The 21,923-nt window shown below is 46.9% G+C and overlaps 1 protein-coding gene across 3 annotated transcripts in view; it reads right to left on the bottom strand.

Annotated features, from left to right (window-relative positions):
* Nucleotides 1-21,923, bottom strand: part of EML1 (EMAP like 1) — a 185,823-nt gene that overhangs the window by 65,316 nt on the left and 98,584 nt on the right. For all 3 annotated transcript variants that reach the window (XM_042944258.1, XM_042944256.1, XM_042944257.1), the window contains exon 2: nucleotides 12,000-12,182. In XM_042944258.1, the coding sequence (XP_042800192.1) occupies nucleotides 12,000-12,182 (183 nt within the window). The remainder of the gene's footprint in view (nucleotides 1-11,999; nucleotides 12,183-21,923) is intronic.

Genomic DNA, 21,923 nt, shown 5'->3' with positions numbered 1-21,923 from the left:
CAAAAGATCTGAACAGACACTTCACCCAAGACGATCTACAGATGGCAAATAAACATATGAAAAGATGCTCCACATCTTTTGTCATTAGGGAAATGCAAATTAAAACCATAATGAGATATCTCTATACACCTATTAGGGTGGCTAAAATCCAAAAAAACAAACAAAATAGCACTTGCTGGCCAGGATGCAGAGCCACGGGGTTCTCATTCATGGCTGGTGGGAATGCAAAATGGTACAGACACCCGGGAAGACAGTTTGGCAGTTGCTAAATATAGTCTTGTGGTAGGATCCAGGCATTGTGTGACATTGGGTATTTATTTACTCAACTGATTTGAAAACTTATGTCTGTATAAAGCCTGCATTTAATATTTATAGCAGTTTTTTTTTTTTCATAATATTGTCAGGAACTGGAAGCAACCAAGATGTCCTTCAATGGGTGAGTGGAAAAACAGACTGTGGTCCATCCAGACTGCGGAATATGATTCAGCAAAAAAAAAAAAAAAAAAAAAAAAAAAAAAAAGTGAGGAAGAAATCCACGCCAAGGACAGGGCTGAGGCTTATTAAATCCATGCCACCAAGTGAAAGCAGCCAGGCTCGAAAGGCTGTGTTCTGTATGATTCCATTTATATGACAGTCTATAAAAGGCAAAACACTGGGGCGCCTGGGTGGCTCAGGCGGTTAGGCATCCAACTTTGGCTTGGGCCATGATCTCATAGTTTGTGGGTTCAAGCCCCGCATCGGGCTCTGTGCTGACAGCTCAGAGCCTGGAGTCTGCTTCGGATTCTGTGTTTCCCTCTCTCTCTGCCCCTCCCCCACTTGCGTTCTTATCTCTCTCTCAAAAATAAATAAAATTAAAAAAAATTTTTTTTATAAAAGGCAAAACTATAGAAGCAAAAAACCAGATCAGTGGTTGCCAGAGGTTGGCCGGGTGGGGGGCGGAGGGCTGAACAGGTAAGACCTAGGAGAAATTTAGGGTGGTAAAATGATTATGTGATGCTGCACGGTGGCTATGTGACATCAGGCATCTGTCAAAACTTACAGGCTCTTATGGCACAAAGAATGAACTTGAACGTTTGCAGAGAAAAATCAGTTAGGAGATGGGGGCGGGGGGGGGAACCCATGACAGATAAAAGAATCAAACTACGTTACAAGTATGTACTACGATGTCATGGAAGGGGGTGGGGCAGGAGAGGTGCTGTGGAAATGGGGAGAGACTGTCTGCCTACCCGGGAGCACATGGTAAGCACTGTGGTCCAGTCAGTAACATTGTTTCCCACAGGGCATGGTCTATACCTCTGAAACCACAATCATGAACACTAGGGCGAGAACAATTAAGAGACGGGTGAAGGATGGTGGGAGCAAGGCTTCATTGTTGCAGAGCAAGGCTACAGACAAGCCAGGGGGAGGCTGCAATGAGCCAGGTTTAGCCTGATACAGCCACAGATACACAATTATACATGCGTATGTAAACACGTATTGGTGTAAACACAGACATGCCTTAGCTCTGCCCGCTACGACTGCCGAAAGCAGTATCACCCGGCACCCAAACCTTGGTTTCTAACACGATTCCACAACAGCAGGGGAGCCTGGACTCCTCGGGGAAATGCCCAAATTTGGGGCTGGGGCAGGGCACCCACGACATGGGCCCGGAGCGTCCTGTACTACCAGAGAGAAAGGAAGTGCTCAAAAGCAGTAATAAAACCCCAACCCCTGTACTGATGGGGTCAAGTCAGAGGCACTCAGGAGCCAACTGAAAGAGCTCCCCGTAGCCAAAGCTGGGAAACCCGCAGGAACAAACCACATAAGGCAGTACTGGATCACAGCCTGAGGTATACAAGTATCCGTGAGTCCATACCGATACAAGTTGATAACGGAGGAAATGATTAAATGGGGGGAGCAAAGATACGTCTCCCGTGCATAATTCCAGATAATTTACGTAGATAACCAAGGAGGTGGAGTGCAATTCTCTATTCCTTAAGTGTGGGCGGCATAGTGACTGCCTTCTGCACTGTCCAGAGTGGGGACGGGGGGAGTCACTGCACTGTGGACAAACCTGGCAAACTCTGTCCAGGCCAACGTCACAGTGATGAGTCCTACCGATAGCACATGACCTTGACAGGATGTGAAGGAAATGCATTTTACCTCTACGGTCTTCCTCCCCAAAACCCATGACCTACCCAAACCCAAGGTGAAGGACAATGAGCCATCTGACTAGGGCTTCTCAAAACTGTCAGGGTCATCAGAGACAAGGAAAAAGTCTGAGCAACTGGCAGTCTAGAGGAGCCTAAGGAGACAAATGTGATCCTGGATCGATCCTGGAACAACAGCAAAAAAGGGTATTAAGGATAAACTAAGGAAATCTAAATACAGTGTGCCTTTAATTAATAAAAATGTATCACCGTGGTGGCATACTAAATGTAGAACGTTAATAGTAGGGGAACCTGGGTGCGGGGCATATGGGAACTGTCTGTACTATCCCTGTAACTCTTCTGTAAATCTAACACTACTCTGAAATTAAAAAAACAAAATTATTTGAAATGCTAGCAGAATTTGTTTTGTCCACCACAGAATTAAATCTGCCTCAATTTATGTTTTTGAAAACAATAACAAAACTGCCTAGAATGCCAAGTGTTTAATGAACCGGAACTTTTCGGCCCCTAAAGCAGAAGGCTAGGCTTCCTTCTTTCTTTTTAATTTTTTTTTATTTAAAATTTTTTTTAATGTTTATTTATTTTTGAGAGAGAGACAGAGCTCGAGAGGGGAAGGGCCAGAGAGAGAGGGAGACACAGAATCCGAAGCAGGCTCCAGGCTCCGAGCTGTCAGCACAGAGCCCGACACGGGGCTCGAACCCACGAACCGCGAGATCATGACTTGAGCCGAAGCCTGACGCTTCACTAACAAAGCCACCCCGGCGTCCCAGCTTCCTTCTTTTGTTAAATGTGACCGAAAATGGCAAAAGCCACAGGCGGCTCCCCAGCCAGAGCATGAAGCCCTTCGCCACCCTCTATGCTCTCTTTCCTCATCTCCCGAGCACCTGCTCACTCAAGGGCCTGGGGTGCACTGGCAGCCAGCACTCCTCAGCGGAAGCAGCACGGCTCCCAAACCACGATTCCCCATCTTCTCTCGCACACAGCGCGCTGGTCCCCAGGACCCTTCTCCCCAGCAGGAAGACAGGCACCGTCACGGCCGCTCTTCCTCGTCTCTCTGCTTTGTCCACCATCTTGGCCCCATTCTGGGTTGTTATTTTTTTTTTTAAGTACATGTACTGTGTTAAACAGAGTCCCCCACATTCATGTTCACCCAGAACCTCAGGATATGACCTTACTTGGAAATAGGGTCTTTGGAGATGTAATTAGTTAAGATGAGGTCATACAGGATCAGGGTGGGCCCTGAACCCAACGATGGTGCCCTTGTGAGGAGAAGAGAAGAGACACAGAGCCCCCCTGGGGAGGAGGCCACGTGCCTGTGGACGCAGAGCTTGGAGCGAAGCGTCCAGAGGCCAGGGAATGCCAAGGATGGCCAGCAGCCACGGAAGTGGGGAGAGGGGCCCGGGACAGCCTCCCTTAGAGCCTCTGGAAGGAACCAAGCCTGCCCGCCCCTCAACTTCAGTCCAGCGGCACTGATCTCGGACTGCCGGCCTCCAGGACTGGGAGAGAATACGTCCATTGTTACAAGCCTCCCAGTTTGTGGTCACCTGTCATGGCAGCCCCAGAGACGAGAACGACGCGTATGTGAGCCTGTCTGTCCCTTCCGTTCCTGCCTGTCCAGCCTGTCCCCGCAGCACGACTCCTAGCCCCAAGGGTGGGTCTCCGGGGCGCTCCGTCAGCCGGGTCCAGGCTCGCCTCCCCGTGACCCTCACCTTGATGTCCCTCGCCACCACCTCCAACGGCCCCCAGGAGCCACCGCACCATGTTGCACGTAACCAGGACTGACACGGGACCTGCACATCTGGGGGCTCCTACTTCACAACCAGCCCGCGGAGGGAAGAGGACACCATCCCGACCCCTGGGTTAGTGCACCTCCCGGCCACCCGGCCAGTCAGGATCTGGGCTTTTGTAACCTCAGCCATCTGCTCTCATTCTACCCGTACGACTTTATTTTTCCCACCATGTCCCCAGGTGCTTCCGTGTGCCCCCCACCAACCAACAAGCCAAACAATTCCACCTCCTCAGCTCTGCTCTTGCTGGGCTAGCGAACGCGGGTACGTGCACTCACCTGGAGGGCATGCTACGATACACAACGCGGGGCTCCGGCCCATAGTGTTTCCGATCCTGGGTCTGGGGTGCAGCCTGAGAATCTGCCTTTCTAGCAAGCTCTCAGGGCATGCCTCCGTTGCTCCGGGGACCCCACTTTGAGACCCACAGGCTACGCCGCTGTCCTCTCCTGGGCATCTCTGCCCTCCCGGACGGCCTCTCCCAGCTCCTACACCAGTCTGGGCCTCCCAGTTGAGCACTGGCTTACACACTGTTGTTCCAGATGAGCTAATCTCACTCTGCAGAGCAGAGGGGGTCGCCGACGATGCCTGAGCTGGGAGGGGTGTCCCCTAGATCTCTGCACACCCTGCTCCGGAGGCAGGCAGGCCAGGTATGCTGCTCTGTCTCTTGGGCTGACAGGAGAGAGCGAGTCACCCCTCCTGGGCCCCAGGGGCTGACGGGGGGAGCAGTCACCTGAACCTAAAGGGAGAGAAACTGCTTTGGGAGCAGAAGCAACATTCAGAGGAGGGACACAGCCAACCCGAGGGACCCCACGCGGCAGGAACCAAGGAAGTGAAGGCCCCCCTCTCTCCCCTCCTTCGAAGCCCCAGCGAGGGCTCCCCGTGTGCAGACCTAACTGGGAGGGGGAGGGCAAGGGCCTGCTGGCGTGGTCCCTGCAGGCTGATCTGTGGAGCTGGCCAGAGGAGGGTAAAGAAAGGACCCACAAGGTTGCCTGGGTAACTCCGTCGGTTGAGTTCTTGACCTCGGCTCAAGTCACGGTCTCACGGCTTGGGAGATGGAGCCCCGAGCCGGGCTCTGCGCTGACAGGGGGGATCCTGCTCGGGATTCTCTCTCTCTCCCTCCCTCTCTGCTCCTCTACTGCTCACATTCTCTCTCTCTCTCTCTCTCTCTCAAAAAATAAATAAATAAGCATTAAAAAAATAAAAAAGACAGGACCCAGAGGGCCCAAGGAGGATGTCTTGTACCAAGCGCTCTCTGGCCCCTCGTCCAGGACCCCCACCCCACCCCACCACACACACACACATACACACACACACACAGACACACACACACACACACACACACACACACCGCCAAACCAGGCTGGGCGAGCCTCCTCCCTGCTCCCACTTCCCTGGCCTGTGCCAGGGGTGTCCTGTGTCACCACACCCAGGACACCACATGGCAGTCGTCTGTTTCTTCACCTGTCCTCTCCATCCACGACGGGAGGCTCCTTGATGGTGGGACCTGCTGTGATGCCCCCACAGAAGGAACACAACAGGTACGTGTCCATCAGACCGCACTGATCTCAAATCCAGTCTCGTCATAACCTCGTTCTGTCCTTCTCCCGAAAGGGAAACTAGGGCTGTGGAAACCCACGGAGAGGATATCAACTGCGCGCAGTGGCTTTCGCACAGGGTGTAACGGATCCTGTACGTCGCACTGTCACAGAGTGTCCTCAAAACAAACAGAATTCTTAAAGCTCTGATAAGAAATCATGAAAGAAGGGGCGCCTGGGTGACTCCGTCGGTTAAGCGTCTGACTTCGGCTCAGGTCATGATCTCACCACCTGTGAGTTCGAGCCCCGCGTCGGGCTCTGTGCCGACAGCTCGGAGCCTGGAGCCTGCTTCGGATTCTGTGTCTCCCTCTCTCTCTGCCCCTCCCCCACTTGTGGTCTGTCTCTGTCTCTCTCAAAAATAAACATTAAAAAAGTTTTTAAAAATAAAAAAATGCAATCGTGAAAGAAAACACAGGATGGCAGGGAGGCATGGTGACCACCTCGGAGTGGCAAAGAAGGTGGAGAGACCCCTACTTTGGCAAGATCTCGCTGGCTGTGCCGCTCTCGGTAACGTCCTCAGGCTGTCACGGCCACGGGCTTGGTCAAGAGCACCACAGCTGCCACCAACACGCCTAGTAACTGCGTATTTTGCACGTGACGCCTCCTCAGGTCGCTGCCAGGTTTGCCCATCTGGACGTGGTTAGCCACTCAAGGAAGAAAGGCGGCTGCCACAAAGGGAATGTTCTGGAAGGAAAAACACCTGCTAACGTCCAGTGTGAGCAGGCAGCAGCCTGGATTGCGAGCGGGAGGACAGGAGGATACGAGAGCGGCCTGTAGGACAACGCACGATCTTCAGACGGGCAACGTTTACAACTGTGGAGGAGAAAGTGCACCGCGGGAAGGGCTCACACGCAATTTCCGCTCATCAGGGGCTGAGATAAATGACTCCTCCGTTTCCACACGACACTAAGATAGGAGACATTCTGCTGGTTCATAAAAGGGATTTTTTAAATAACATTTCAATTGTTCCTAGGGGCAAAACGTAGACACACAGCACGAAAGAAGAATTTCTAAAATCAAAAGAGAATGCATGATGAATGGCATGTATTTGGAATGCATTCATCGGGGTGGGGGGGGCAGGATGGTTGGGAGCTCACGTCTCAAGGGACGTTGGGAAGCACAGAGCAATAAAGGAATCACGCAGGACCGGCCCGACTCAGCGAGGCTTACTTCACGGAGCCTCAGAGAAGTCACCACCCTTCCGGGCCCTCGCTTCTTAAAAATAAGGATCCCAGCGCCCACCCTGCAGGGCTCCCAGAGCACGGGGAGTGAGGAGTGGAAAGGTGTTAGCATCGTGTCCGGGCGCAGCAGGCACGGGAGGAGTGGGAGCTATTATCCCACGGCCAGGGCTACATCCAGGACAGAATGCTTCGGACATCAGGGTGCAGTCAGGTACCCTGAATGCGATGTGGGAAGAATTAATGTAGCGTTTCAGTTGTGATCCGAGATACCTGAGGCAGAGTTAATTAGACCTGAACACAGGAGCAACATTTAAAGTGGTAAATGTGAATTACTTGCTGGTGAGCACAGAACAAAGCCGACAAGGACTACGTTTTCCATTAAAATCTCACAGCACTCCCCTTGCACTGAGATGGAAATCAGCCATGCATACATACAATGGGTCTATTGTGAATTTAACTCCAAATCACGACTCCTTATCTTCTTGAGAACAGGCCACCAGCCTCTGGGCACTTGCTCCTTGCTGCTGTCCTCGGGGCAGGAGAAGATCAGTTTACGAGGTAAAAAAGGAGTCATTTTTACTTTAATTTTTTTTAACGTTTATGCATTTTTCAGAGACAGAGAGAGACAGAGCATGAGCAGGGGAGGGGTGGAGAGAGAGGGAGACACAGAATCCGAAACGGGCTCCAGGCTCCGAGCTGTCAGCACAGAGCCCGACACGGGGCTTGAACTCACGAACCGTGAGATCATGCCTGAAGCTGAAGTCAGGTGGTCAACCACCTGAGCCACCCAGGTGCCCCCCAATTTTTTTTTAACAATAAATTTTTGAGAGACAGAGACAGAGCCACAAGCTGGGGAGGGGCAGAGACAGAGGGAGACACAGAATCCCAAGCAGGCTCCAGGCTCTGAGCTGTCAGCACAGAGCCCGACGCGGGGCTCGAACCCACCAACCGTGAGATCATGACCTGAGCCGAAGCCGGACGCTCAACCGACTGAGACACCCAGGCACCCCAGAAAAGCGTCACATTTAAAACACGAATTTCTTCTGCTTATTACTCTAAAGAACACTTAGAAACCAACTAAACGTATAAAGAAGAAAAAAAGGTCACAGTCCCACCACTCAGGGAACAAAAAGTCAGTGAAAACACTTGGTTATACTTCTTTCCAGTCTTTTTGCGTAGATTTTGTCTATTAACTTGAATTTTACAGTGTATACAGTTTTCTATCTTGCTTGTGACTCTTAATGTAATGCACAGGTGCTTTCCCTGTTGCCACCAGTAACGTGAACGTTTTTAATGAGGACCCAGTGTTCGATCACACAGTGCTGCAGTTTTCGGTCCCTGTAGCTTGCACTCCCTCTGCTCCTTTTTGTAAAAATTTTTTTGTTTTTAACATTTATTCATCTTTGAGAGACAGAGAGAGACAGAGCGTGAGTGGGGGAGGAGCAGAGAGAGCGGGAGACACAATCTGAAGCAGGCTCCAGGCTCTGAGCTGTGTCAGCACAGAGCCTGATGTGGGGCTCGAACCCACGGACCGCGAGATCATGACCTGAACCAAAGTCGGTCGCTTAACGACTGAGCCACCTGGGCGCCCCTCCCTCTGCTCCTTTCTATCCAAGTATTCTCCAATATGCATGGTGTTGCAATGAACTCTTTTATTCATAAAGCACATTTCTGTATTTATACTCACAACAGCAATCAATATACATGGGGGTCTTCTTAACCGCATTGTTAGGTAGCAGGGAAAACTATTTGATTCTCTTCTCCCCAGTACAGGGTAACCCAAGCTCAGCAAAATTAAAACATACCAAATCTCCGCATCTGAAGGTCAATCTGACATAAGCAGGGCCACTTTTGTGGGCTGAGGTTGTCTGTAGGTAAGAAGCGTGACAGGGCAACCCGTTCTCAATACTTAAAAAAAAACCCAAAGGCAAAAGAAAACACGAATAACAACGTCTGGGGGGCTTCGGTGGAGACTTAGTAACTCCTAAGCCCCAGGACGGCATCACTGGTTAAAAATCCCCAGCACCAGGAGAATGTTGCCAGGGAAAAGTGGTGTGAGTCACAGCTCCCTCCTATGTAAACTCTGTGTCCACAGGCCCAGCATCTGATGGCTTGGCCACAATCTCCCCCCTGTCTCAGGAAGCCACGAACTTGATCTGTTAGTGAATTATTTTCCCGAGACGGCAGTTCTCATTGTTACGCGAGTGAAGTCATACGAAGAAGAATAAAGTATCTTCGAACAAAGTGAAGTGGTACCATGGAAAGGGATTTACAGCCTCACGGGCAACCCTGGGGCTACTGTATAGACTCTGAGGTCTGCCCATCGGGGTGACTGTGGCACAGACACGGCACACACTTCCTTTGAGCTGAGCCGTGCTGAGCACTTTGAAAGCTCACTGCCTACCAGTGTGGCCTGTTTCTTGCTGCACCGCCATTCCTGTCGCTGGGCCAACAGCACGAAGTTAGGTGCCCAAAGCTCAGAACACTGAACCCTAAGGTTCAGAAAACTGACCTTGGGGGGGAAACATCACTTAATACTTAAAAGTTAGAATGCCTTGAGTCCTGTCTGCTTCGAGCCTGTAGGAGGACAGCAAGCCAAAATAATGTGAAGTGGCCTTTTACACACAGAGGAGGTTTGTGTCAAATCCGTCTGGTCTGAAAGATCCCCCAACTGAACCATGGCTACTGAGGGTCAGCTACCCAGCGGCAGGTGCACATGTACCAACACGGCTCTCTCCCGAAGGAAAGCAGCGACCCAGAGCCTCTGATGGGCCCACTTCTCCACCTCCCCAAGTCATGGCCCGTTCCATTTGGGGGATGCCACCCCACTCACCAGCTTTCTTATGACCTTTGTTCTGTTTCTCGGCGTGACCCTCTGCCTTTATACCATGATTTACTTTTACTTATGAAAAAAAATATATTAAAAAAAACACATCAGATCTCACTATGAAAAGAAACTATTCTCTTAGAGGAAGTTTCATAAAACTTTACTCTTAATCAAGAAAAGAAACAGGCAGGCCTCTTGCATTATTTTTTTCCCCTAATTTTTTAAAAAAAAATAGATGTTTTGGAAGTCTGAAGTTTTATATAAAGCAACGACTTCAAATGTACCCTTTAGGGTATAGTAGTCATCAGATTTATTTTTGGAAAGCTGAGTAGGTCAAGAATACCTAAAATAACTTAGTTTCTATTTAAAATTCCCTAATGACTTTGTAACTTAGAAGGAGAAAAACAGTACTTAAAAAGATTATTCGAGGGGCGCCTGGGCGGCTCGGTTGGTTAAGTGTACGATTTCGGCTCAGGTCCCGATATCACAGCTCATGAGTTCGAGCCCCGTGTCGGGCTCTGTGCTGACAGCTTGGAGCCTGGAATCTGCTTCAGGTTCCGTGTCTCCCTATCTCTCTGCTCCTCCCGTGCTCACACTCTGTCTCTTTGCCCCTCCCCAACTCACGATCTCTCTCTCTCTCTCAAACATAAATAAACATTTAAAAAAAGGATTCTTTGAGATGTATCCGTGTATGGTATCAGAGGGTAGCTACACTTGTGGTGAGCAGGGCGTAAGGTACAAATTGTACACCTGAAATTAACGTAACATTGTAACATCATGTAGCAACTATGCTCAGATACGGGAATTACAGAAAACACGTCAACGTTGTCCACAAGTATATCTCACACAGAGCTGGTGACGATTACCCTGAAGGAAGAAGAAGTACATTTTTTCCTACAGACATGGGAAAATGTAGCCAGGGACTTGAGAGAAAACTAGCATATGTGACATCAGACAGTACCCTCTCCTGACTCCAGGAAAAACATGGAAAGTGTGAAATAATTCGTTAAATCCGAGCAAACAAACAAACAAAGCTAATTTTAAAGGGACATTTACATAGCTGTGTGATCTGCTATGTTTTAAGTAAAGGAAATTGACAGCCAACATGAATTCTGTTTTCTAAAGTTAGCCACAAGGAGCGGGGATCTGGTAAAAGATGAGCAAGGTCTATGGGTTGAAAGTGGACCTCAGGCAACCGAGTACGATTAGCAGGAAACTTTTATGAGGCGTCGTACTTGCAGAATTTTCAGAGGAGGGTCACTACAAAGTTACTTCAAACACAAATAGTGCTTTCTTATATTTCACTCACGGGCGTCACAAGGAAATGAAATGATTTAAATTTGCCAGAAACCAGGGGCGCCTGGGCTCAGTCGGTTAAGCATCCGACTTCGGCTCAGGTCATGATCTCGTGTGGTTCGTGGGTTTGAGCCCCGCGTCGGGCTCTGTGCTGACAGCTCAGAGCCTGGAGCCGCCTTCAGATTCTGTGTCTCCCTCTCTCTCTGTGCCTCCCCCGCTTGTGTTGGCTCACTCTCTCTCTCTCTCTCTCTCTCTCTCTCTCTCTCAAAAATAAACATTAAAAAAATGTTTTAGGGGCGCCTGGGTGGCTCAGTCGGTTAAGCGTCCGAATTCGGCTCAGGTCATCATCTCGCGGTTCATGGGTTTGAGCCCCCTGTCAGGCTCTATGCTGACAGCTCAGAGCCTGAACCCTGCTTTGGATTCCGTGTCTCCCTCTCTCTCTAACCCTCCCCTGCTTGTGCTCCGTCTCTCTGTCTCTCTCTGAAAACTAAATAAACATTAAAAAAGTTAAAAAAAAATAAATTTGCCAGAAACCCACGAGATACAGACTCTGTAGCTGGCTACGCTCTCCTGGACAGCAGAGCAGGAAATTCAAAGGACACAGCAGGCTGTGCCCGGAAGGAGCTTCCTAGCTTGCGGGTTCTGAGCTCCTCAGGGAAGGGCCTGCCCCTTGGGGGCCCCCAGTCCTGGGCAGAGCTTCGCTGTGGCGTAGGGTCATTAACTGGTGGCTGTGCCGAACAGAACGGCAGCACAGAAGCTGAGTACACGGAAAGAGAGGAGAGTTGTCAGAAAGTTTCCGGGTGGAACAGACTCCAAGGCGCCCAGAGGATCATGGGGGTGTCCTTGTGCTCAGCTCTGCCTTGCAAGATAAACCTGTGCTCCCAGCGGTGGCCCCTGGATGGCTCCCTCCTTGACTCCACAAGCATGTTCTGGCCACCTGCACATGTAACCACAGGCTAACGATTCCCTCGTGTCAAGCCAAAGAGAACTAAATAAAGTTAAAGACCCCGTCCCGCCTCGTGTGATGGTTTGGGCAATGCTGAGAGCCGTTCCCTGATCTTCTGAGGTTGTCTGTCGCTGTTGAGGAGGGCCTGCATCCGCCAGGGCAGGCGTCCTCCACGAGACCAAGTCTAGCGCTGCCCCCGAGCCTCTACGGCGCCCACCTTTGGTAGGTCCTTTCCTGTTCAGCACCGCCTGCTGTTCCTCCGTGATGTTCAGCCGCCGGACCACGTCGGCCAGCGCCGATTTGAGCAGCTGGATATCGTCTTCTTGCATCTGGACGCGCTGCTCCAGGGAGGCAATGCGGTCCGTCACCTCCATGCTACTCGCGGCGGAAGCGCTGTCATCTAAACCAAAGGAGAGGAACAAGTGACTCTCGAGTGCCCCCCGGAGGGATGGGACCGACGCGCACGCCCGGAGCGTGTTGCTGGGACACGGTACCATTCATATCCTGGAGGCCACTGCCCTCGTGCAGAAACCACGGGCCGTCTCGTGCGACACAGAACTACAGCGTCTCACTCTGCTCTAGTCTTTAGTGATTCTGCTCGTGCTTTTCATTTCCTCTTAGCTGAGGTTTTATTTTTTATTTTTTTATTTTTTAAAAGTTTTTTTTTTTTTTAACATTATTTATTATTGAGAGACAGAGAGAGACAGAGCACGAGCAGGGGAGGGGCCGAGAGACGGGGAGACCCAGAATCTGAAGCAGGCTCCAGGCTCCCAGCTGTCAGCACAGAGCCTGATGCTGATGCGGGGCTCGAACTCACAAACTGCGAGATCATGGCCTGGGCAGAAGTCGGACGCTTAACCGACTCAGCCACTCATGCGCCCCTCTTAGCTGAGGTTTTAAGCGCTATTGTATTATTCTAGACACGGGCCAATGCATGTTCTTTCCCGTGACATTTGGAGACCTCAGAGGTAGAGGAGGGACCAGCGTGCATCTCCCCTCACATGGCAGAAATCCACCCCCCGCCCCCGTCACCGTCTCGCTTTTGTTCTGACCATGCTAACTGAAGGGTTGGCCAGATAATCCCAAGACAACACTATCTCCTGAAACCAATGTTACACTATATGTTAACTAGAAGTTATTTTTTTTAATGTTTATTTTTGAGAGAGAGAGAGAGAGAGAGAGACGCAGAATCAGAAGCAGGCTCCAGGCCTCGAGCTGTCAGCACAGAGCTGGACGCGGGGCTCTAACCCACGAACTGTAAGATCGTGACCTGAGCCAAGGCTGGACGCTTAACCGACTGGGCCACCCAGGCGCCCCATCTAACTGGAATTTAAATAAAAATTTTGGGGAAAAAAAAGGCTTGGGGCACCCCAGTACCTCAGTCAGTTAAGTGTCCAACTCTTGGTTTCGGCTCAGGTCACGATCCCATGGTTTTTTGAGTTCGAACCCCACATCAGGCTCTGTGCTGACAGCGGGGAACCTGGTTGGGATTCTCTCTCTCTCCGTCTCTTTCTGCCCCTCCCCTGCTCACATTCTCTCTCTCTCTCTCTCTCTCTCTCTCGTGATAAATAAATAAACTTAAAAATTATGACTTCGCTACACAGTTGAAGTGAAAACCATTGGCGTGATGTATTATCTTTCCCACATAAAATAGCCTTAACACAGCACTTCTCAGACACTGTGGCCTCAGGACTCCTTTACATTAGCAACACTTACTGGGGACCACAGATAACTTTTGTTTGTGTGAATTGTGTCTATCAGTATCTGCTGTGCTGAAAATTAAAACAGCATTTTATAAATATGTAAGCATGACTTAGCTACAAAGAACAAAAGTATCACATATTAAGTAGCCCGTTTTTATGGAACAACTGCTATATTTTTAAAAACGAAAATAATTTTGTGAAAGGATTGACATCTTTGACTGTTTAAAAATTTTCTTTCATGGCTGACTTACTAGCGAAGAACCAGATTTGTTTATGTATCCAGTCTGCTGTGATATGTTATTTTGGTTGAAGTATATAAAGAACATTTGGCCTCACACTGACACGCAGTAGGGAAAGGAAGAAGTATTTTAATAGCCTCTTCAGATACTTACGGATAATCTTTGTTATTCGATGAAAACATGATAGACGGTAACGTTATAAAAGTTAGCTGCGATGCGGAATCTAAGACCACATAAATAAGATTTTTTACTTCGTTAAAATAATGGAAGAAAACAAAACAAGGCTACACCATCTATCAGTCATGCCTGTTAAGGGCCGACTAGTCTGACAAAGTAACATGATCTGTCTGCTAAGCACCCCGTGACCTCGACGGCAATCCCAGCCTCTTGTACGGAGCTGTTAATCGCCAGTTCCTTACCAAGGCCTCCCGTGTCCCATCAGGTCTCCTGGCCTCTGCAAACCCATTTCACATCGTCCCTTCTTTCCCTCCATGCCTCAGTCACACTGACCTCTCTCTCTTTCGTATCTGCTGTTGCCTTTGCTTGAAACATTTCTTAACAAGCTTTTTTTGCTTGTTCTGTTTTCTGTTCTTAGGTGTCGGCTCAAACAGAGCTCTTCAGAGAACCTTCCTAACAACCTTACCTAAGGCTGGTGCTCCGATCACGTCAACCTTATTTACTTCTTTCATAGCATTACTGTGCTCTTGTTTGATTATCTTCTACGTCCCAACTATAAAACGTAAGTACCACAGAGTTGCGCCTGTTTCCAGGTAGGACAGACCCCTTGTGGACAGCACCTTCCTGCAGAAGGCAATTTTAAGCCTGGAAATTACACAAAAAGCAACTACTTGAAGGTACTGGAGAGGAGACACAGGTATATAAACTCTGGTGGGGAGTTTACACTCACTTGGAAAAATATACAAGAAACTCCTTTCCATGGCTTTTTAGCCAGAGTTAAGTGGTACTCGCGGTGGGGTTAAGGGTACACGTGGGAAACCCCCACAGCCATTTTGTGCTAAGAAAGCCAAAACGTGAAGTCCAAAAACTGTGACCACTGAAGAGAGTGGGGAAATCCCAGAAGGGAAGAAGCCAGAGCGGGGGGATTCCCAAACTCTGTCTATCCCGTCTCTGGCTGACCTGCGGAACCCCCCCCCGCATAGAACAGAGTCAAGTGTTACAGCTAAGAGCAGAAGATCAGAACTGAGATCGGAGGCACTGCCCGAGAAGCAGTTAGCAGTTCAAGCCCAGCCAAGAAAAGCAGCTGCTAAGACAAAGGAAAGAACACTTCTTAGAGGAAAATCATGGAATACAAAATCCCCACAACTTAAGATTCATAATGTCCAGGATATAATCCAAAATTACTCAACATACTTAAGAATCAACAAGCGGAACACATTCTCAAGAGAAAAGAAAATAAATGGAGTCCAACTCCAGGATGAACAAAATATTGGAACTAACAGATACGGAAAATGAGGTTATTTCCAGTGAATGAAAATTTCAGTGGAGAAGTGGGAATTACTGGCAGAGAAACAGAAACAATATAAAAATGAACCAAATGGAAATTTCAGAACTGAAGAACACATTTTCGGAAGTCAAGAGTTCACCGAACGCGTGCAGCTGCATGGACGTGATGGAGGAAAGACACGTAAACCTGAGGATGGGCCAAGAGGAAGTATCCAGGGTAAAGAACACAGAGATAAGAATTGGGGGGAAAATTAACCAAGTCCCTTGGGGATTTGTTAGATGACCTCAACCAGTCCAATGTACATTAAGTTGGAACAGAAGAAGAAAGAGGACAAGGCAGAAAAAAAATCTGAAATATAAAGGCCTCCCCCCCGCCAATCCTAAATTTGATGAAGGACAGAAACAGAAAACAACAAAATGTTTAACAAATTCCAAGCAAAATAAACACAAAGAAACCCACCTCAAGGTATATCGTAATCAAACTGCTGAAAACTAGATTAAGGGCACATACTGAAAGCAGCAAGAGCAAACTGACATGGTCTATACTGGGCAAGGACCATGGATGGAGACTAGAAGAGAATGCAACATCTCTAAAGTACAGAATGAAAAAATCCAATCCGGAATTCTATATCCAGCAAAAGTAGCCTCTAACAGTGAAGGTTTTAAAAAAAAAAAGCATTTTCAGATAAATGGAAACTGAAAGAATTCATTGCCAGCAGATCTATGTTATAAGAAGTCCCACAGCACGTTCTTCAGGGTAAAGGGAGATTATAGAAGATGGAAACTCAGATACTCAAGAAAGAATGAAAATCACTGGAAGTGATAAATATCTGAATGAGTTCAAGACTTTTTTTTCTTTTTGCAGTTTCCTGTTAATGTTCTTAAAAACCTTTAAATTTTTAAAGATGAAAATCATAGGGGCACCTGGGTGGCTCAGTTGGTTAAGCTTCCGACTTCGACTCAGGTCATGATCTCACGATTCGTGAGTTCGAGCCCCGCATTGGGCTCTGTGCTGACAGCTCAGAACCTGGAGCCTGCTTCGGCTTCTGTGTCTCCGTCTCTCTCTGCCCCTCCCCTGCTCATGCTCTGTCTCTGTCTCAACTATAAATAAAAACATTAAAAAAAATTAAAAAAAAAAAGATGAAAATTGTTAACACTGGTAAGATTTATAGGTGCGTACATGTAATACATATAACTACCATAACACAAAGGATGGGGAAGATATGGATCTATAAGATTTTAATATTTTATATGAGATTTTAATATTTTACACAAGATTTTAATATTATACACTATTAACTGAAGAGACCTGTGAAAAGTTAAAGATGTATATTGTAATCCCCAGGGAACTACTAAAGAATAATGCAAATAAGTATAGGTGAAAAAAAACAACAAAAATATTACATTGAAATTCTATATTCAAATAATCCAAAAGGAGAGAAAAGAAGGAAAGAGGAACAAAAAGTAGACAAATAGGAGAAAAAAAGTAAAATGATAAACCCAAACCCAACATAGCAATAGTTACACTGGTGTTACATTAATGCACTAATTTCTTTAAACACATCAATTAAAAGTCTGAGAATGTCAGGAAAAAAAAAAAACCAATACCCAACTATAGGCTGCCTACAAGATACATACTTTAAATACAAAGACACAGACAGGCTGAAAATAAATGAATAAAGAAAAGGACATAGCATGCAAACAATAAGCATAAGAAAGCTAGAGTGGAAATATTAATAATCAGATAACATAGATGCCAAATAAAATGTATTACCAGAGATAAAGAGGACCATTTCATAATGAAAACAGGATCAATTTATCAGAAAGACAATCACAATAACAGAGGTTTAAAATACACGAAGCAAAAATTGACAGAATGAAAGTGGGAAATAGACAATTCCACAATTATTCCTGAAGATTCCATCACTCCTCCTTCAGCAACTGATAGGACAATTAATTTTAAAAAAATCACTAAAGACATAGAAGTGTTGAACAGCATTATAAACCACTTTGACTTAATTGATATGTATAGAAAACTATACTCAACAATGGCAGTGCACACGATACATTCACCAGGACACATCAGGTTCTGGGCAAAAAAAGCAGACCGGAACAAACTTAAAGACTAGAAGAGCATGTTCTCTGACCACAGTGGCATTAAATTAGAAATCAAAAACAAGACCACACGGAAAACCCCTACTATTTGTAAATTAAACAAGATACTTCTAAATAATCATTAAGTCAAAGACAACATCACAGGACAACTTAGAAAATATTTTTAATTAAACGATAGTGAAAATGTAACATTTCAAAATGTGTGGGACCCACAAGGACAAGCTAAAGCAGGTCCTTGAGCAAAATTAATAGCTTTAAGATCTCTTTGTTAGTAGAGGAGACAATCCTCAAATCAATGATTCTCAACTTTCACTAGTAACTAGAAAAAGAAGAGCAAATTAAAACAAAATCAAGCAAGGGGCACCTGGGTGGCTCAGTTGGTTGAGCATCTGACTTCGGCTCAGGTCATGATCTCACAGTCCATGAGTTCGAGCCCCACGTTGGGCTCTGTGCTGACAGCTCAGAGCCTGGAGCCTGCTTTGGATTCTGTGTCCCTCCCTCTCTCTGCCCTTCCCCCCTCATGCTCTGTCTTGCTCTGTCTCTCAAAAATAAATAAATGTTAGAAACGAAATCAAGCAAAAAGAAGAGAAAGAAGAAAAGAGATGAAGTCAGTGGGATAAAACATGGACAAAGAAAATCAACGAAATCAGAAGCTGGCTGCTCTCTGAGAACATCGATCAAATGTAAGCTCCATAAAAGCAGAAATCTTTTCTGCTGGTCCACCGAGTTATTCTCCCAATATGTAACACAGGGTAGGAACTCAATAAATATTTGGAAAATGGATGAATAGATGGGTAAATGGGTATCTGGATTTCATCTGGGAAAACAGAAGCAACAACAGGGGTTGGCCTTGATGGATAAAAACATTTATGTAGAAAAGCAAGAAGAGCCACATTCCAGACAACGGAAACAATTGAAACAAAGACAAGGGAACTGAGAAGCATAAGAAGTACTCAGAGAATCGTGGCCTTTGAAATTGAAATCTACCATTTTGTAATTTCTGCTTACTGGATATCAATCTGTCATGCCCCTAAATTCAAGTTCTGTCGACGTTCTAAGTAACATAATAGTTTCATACACAAACATTTTTCAAGTGCGTCTATGGTACTTCTGAGACAGAATAGCAGATATTAAATACTGGACAACCCAAAGAACTCGTCAAGCATTCACATACATGTGGAACTTAACAAATCCTATGAGGGAAACACTGTATAACTCTTTAAAAACACGTCACAGACCTCTCTCTCCCAAGAAATCAAACTTGAGGTAAGAATTGGCAAATCATCTTTTCTCACACTCCTTGCCTTCCAAGAACTACATATTCCATTCTCTACGCTCCTGAAGTAGGATTCACATTGTTTCCGTTGGGAATACTGGTGACTATGTCTTTTTTTTCCTGTCTCTCCCAGTTGATGGAGACATAAAAAGAACTTTTTAAAACCCAACAGTCAGAAAACAATCCGATTAAAAAATAGGCAAAAGAGCTCATTGACATTTTGCTAAACTGCAAACAGGCACAAGAAAAGATGTTCAGTGTCACCGGCCATTGGGGAAATGCAAATTCAAACCACAATGAGATAAGATATCACTACACACCCATTAGAATGGCTGAAATACAAACTACTGACCAAACAAGATGCAGCGAGAATATGGGGCACATGAAACCCTCTTACGTTGCTGGTGGGCACATAAAATGGTACGCTTGCTCTGGAAAAATGGTTTTGCAGTTTCTTACAAAGTTAAATATGCACATGGCGCATGACCCACACTCACCAGAGCAACGAACACCCACATTCATAAAAAGCCTGTACACAAAAGTTGGAAGCGGTAAATACTGCAACCAACTCAAATGTCCTTCGACTGGTGACCGCATAAACCGTGCTACCTCCGTAGAGTAATAAAAAGGAAGCTAACTACTGATACAGTGGTTTGGGTGGATCTGGAGGGTATTACGCCGAGCGAAGGAAGCCAGTCTCCGAAGGTTATGTGCTGTGTTATTCCACTTATGCGATATTTTCCAAAAGACAAAGCTACAGTGAAGGAGAACAGATCGGGGGTTACCAAAAGTTGGGGTAAGGGCACAGCACTCCAGAGTTTTGGGGAATGACGGAAACCTTCCGCATCCTGACAGTGGTGGTGGGTTACACGGATCTATATTGTGTTAGGATACGTAGAACTGTCTCCAAAGAGCAGATTTTGTTGAATGTTAACATAGAAAATAAAATAACTTTTGGGGAGTCCAAGGGAGATGTGGTCTACCTATTGGCTTTGTCAGTTAGGGGTTGCTATTTGGATTGTTGAGGCTGGTGGCTATTACGCCTTGAGATCTGAGCAAAGACATATTCCAATGAGAACACCTGCGGCTCGCTGGAAAGAGACCGCCCCTAAGGTCTACACCGCTTCTTGAGAACAGACAGCAGTTCTGTGTGATTTCTCCTTTTGTCCCTTGACCTGGATGGGAAAGCAGGGAAGTCCCACTTCATCAGGGCAAGCAAAGTGGAAGGGAGAAGTTGGGGAGGGGGGGGTGTGGATATAAAGGTAGGTTAGCTCTGTCTGCCCCCTGAGAAGCAAGGCAAGAGCTGAATAAAATCTTTCAAAAGGAGGGCAAGCCCGGGTAGCAACTGTTGCACGGGGACCTGGGCCATGGCAGACCTAACCGGGAGGGTCTCCGGCCTCAGGAAGAAGGATCGGGTGAAGCCATTCCAGAGCCAAAGTAGTGTTGGAGAGGACTTCCAGAAGAGGGATACGCGCTAGTCACCAGGAGCGCGGACGCTGGAGTCAGGTCACAGGGGTTCAAATCCCAGCCCTGCCACTTCCCAGGTGTGTGACACAGGGCAAGTTACTGTATCTCCACGTGCCTCAGTTTCCCCACTTGTAAGACAGGGACAACAACAGTTGTCTACCTCAGCAGGTTGCTGTACTATTCAATTAGTTAATATATGTAGAGCTCTTAGAATGTATTTTTGCATATTGTAAATGCTTTGTAAATAAAAGCAGGCTACAATCAGCCTACAGTCGTTATTGTTAATTATTATCACTGATAAAAATCACCAAAGTTAACCTTTCCTTCAAAATCCCCACGTGTTGTCTGAACACTGTTATGCAAAATAGCACTAAAAAATTAATTAGAGGGGCATCTGGGTGACTCAGTCGGTTGAGCATCCGACTTGGGCTCAGGTCATAATCTTGCGGTTAGTGAGTTTGAGCCCCGCATCGGGCTCTGTGCTGACAGCGTGGAGCCCGCTTCGGATCTTCTGTCCCCCTTTCTCTGCCCCTCCCTTGCTTACCCTCTCTCAAAAATAAATAAATATTTTTAAAAAATCAATTGGAAATTAGTGTTTTATGAATAAAACATGTTTTCCAAGTCATCAAAGAATCTGGCACGTAGAGTCGTGCATTTCTGTGAGTCGGGGGCTGTTTTGCGTAGACAGCAGCTGTGAGAGACGGTGAGCGCTGGCTGTGGGGGCCGGCACAGCCCTGAAAAGGACAAAGTTGGCTGCTACCACACCACCTTGCATAGACACACCCCCACACACATCTAAAAATTTACAATGAAAAATAGGATCACTGTGGCCTCAGTGCGCTCTATAGATGGCTTTCATAAAAGTGCATAAATCAGATTCTATTTTAATTATACTGCCAAATTTGTACAGGAAAAAAAAACCCTACTTTTAATATTTTACCTAAAATAAAAACCTCCCCAAACCCAAAGCACAAAACTCCGACCACCTCAATATCTACCTTCAAATACAAGTGATTACAAACCGAAAGGTCCAGGGGCACCTGGGTGGCTCAGTCGGTTAAGTGTCCAACTTAAGCTCAGGTCACGATCTCATGGTTTGTGGGTTCAAGCCCCGCGTCGGGCTCTGTGCTGACAGCTCGGAGCCCAGAGCCTGCTTCGGATTCTGTGGCTCCCTCCCTCTCTGCCCTGCTCGCACTCTGTCTCTCTCTTTCTCAAAAATGAATAAACATAAAAGAGAAAAATTTTAAACACTGAAGATCTGTCGGCTTAAGAGAACCTCTATTTGCAAGACTTGCTGAAGTGGTCCCCGTGACGTAATCCCAGTGCTCTGAAAATCCTGCCAGAACTGCCACGCTAACTAACCTATATGGATTGTCTCACTTCTGCTCCTCAGGTAGCTACTCTCAGGAACAGACTGGAGGACTTCTTGGGAGCAGTGTGAGCTGTCTGTAGTTCTTAACCTTCGTGCGTATAGAAAAGGCCAGTGTTGTTCAACTGACTTTACAAATTCAAATTCAGCTTGCGAAGAAACTGGCGAAAGGAAAAACAAAACCCAAAGCTTGGTCTAACCAACACAAACCATTTCCAGCCCCTGAACATCTCCCAGCATTCTGGGGCACAAGATGGGAGAGGGGATCTGAATTCCATCAAAGAAAAACCTTATCTGATTGGCAATTCAGATGATTAACCCCCGTAGCAAGTTATGTATGTTATTTTTTTTTTTAAGATTTTTAAAGTTTATTTACTTGAGAGACAGAGAGAGAGAGAGAGAGAGAGAGAGAGAGAGAGAGCGCGCACACATACAGCAGGACAGGGCAGATAGGGAGGGAGGGAGGGAGGGAGAGAGAGAGAGAGAGAGAGGGAGAGAGAATCCCAAG

Source organism: Panthera leo, chromosome B3 (genome assembly GCF_018350215.1).
Source record: "Panthera leo isolate Ple1 chromosome B3, P.leo_Ple1_pat1.1, whole genome shotgun sequence".
In the NCBI taxonomy this organism is placed as follows: Eukaryota; Metazoa; Chordata; class Mammalia; order Carnivora; family Felidae; genus Panthera; species Panthera leo.
Note: the sequence above shows the minus strand (reverse complement) of the source record. Positions and strands in the feature narration are given on the sequence as shown.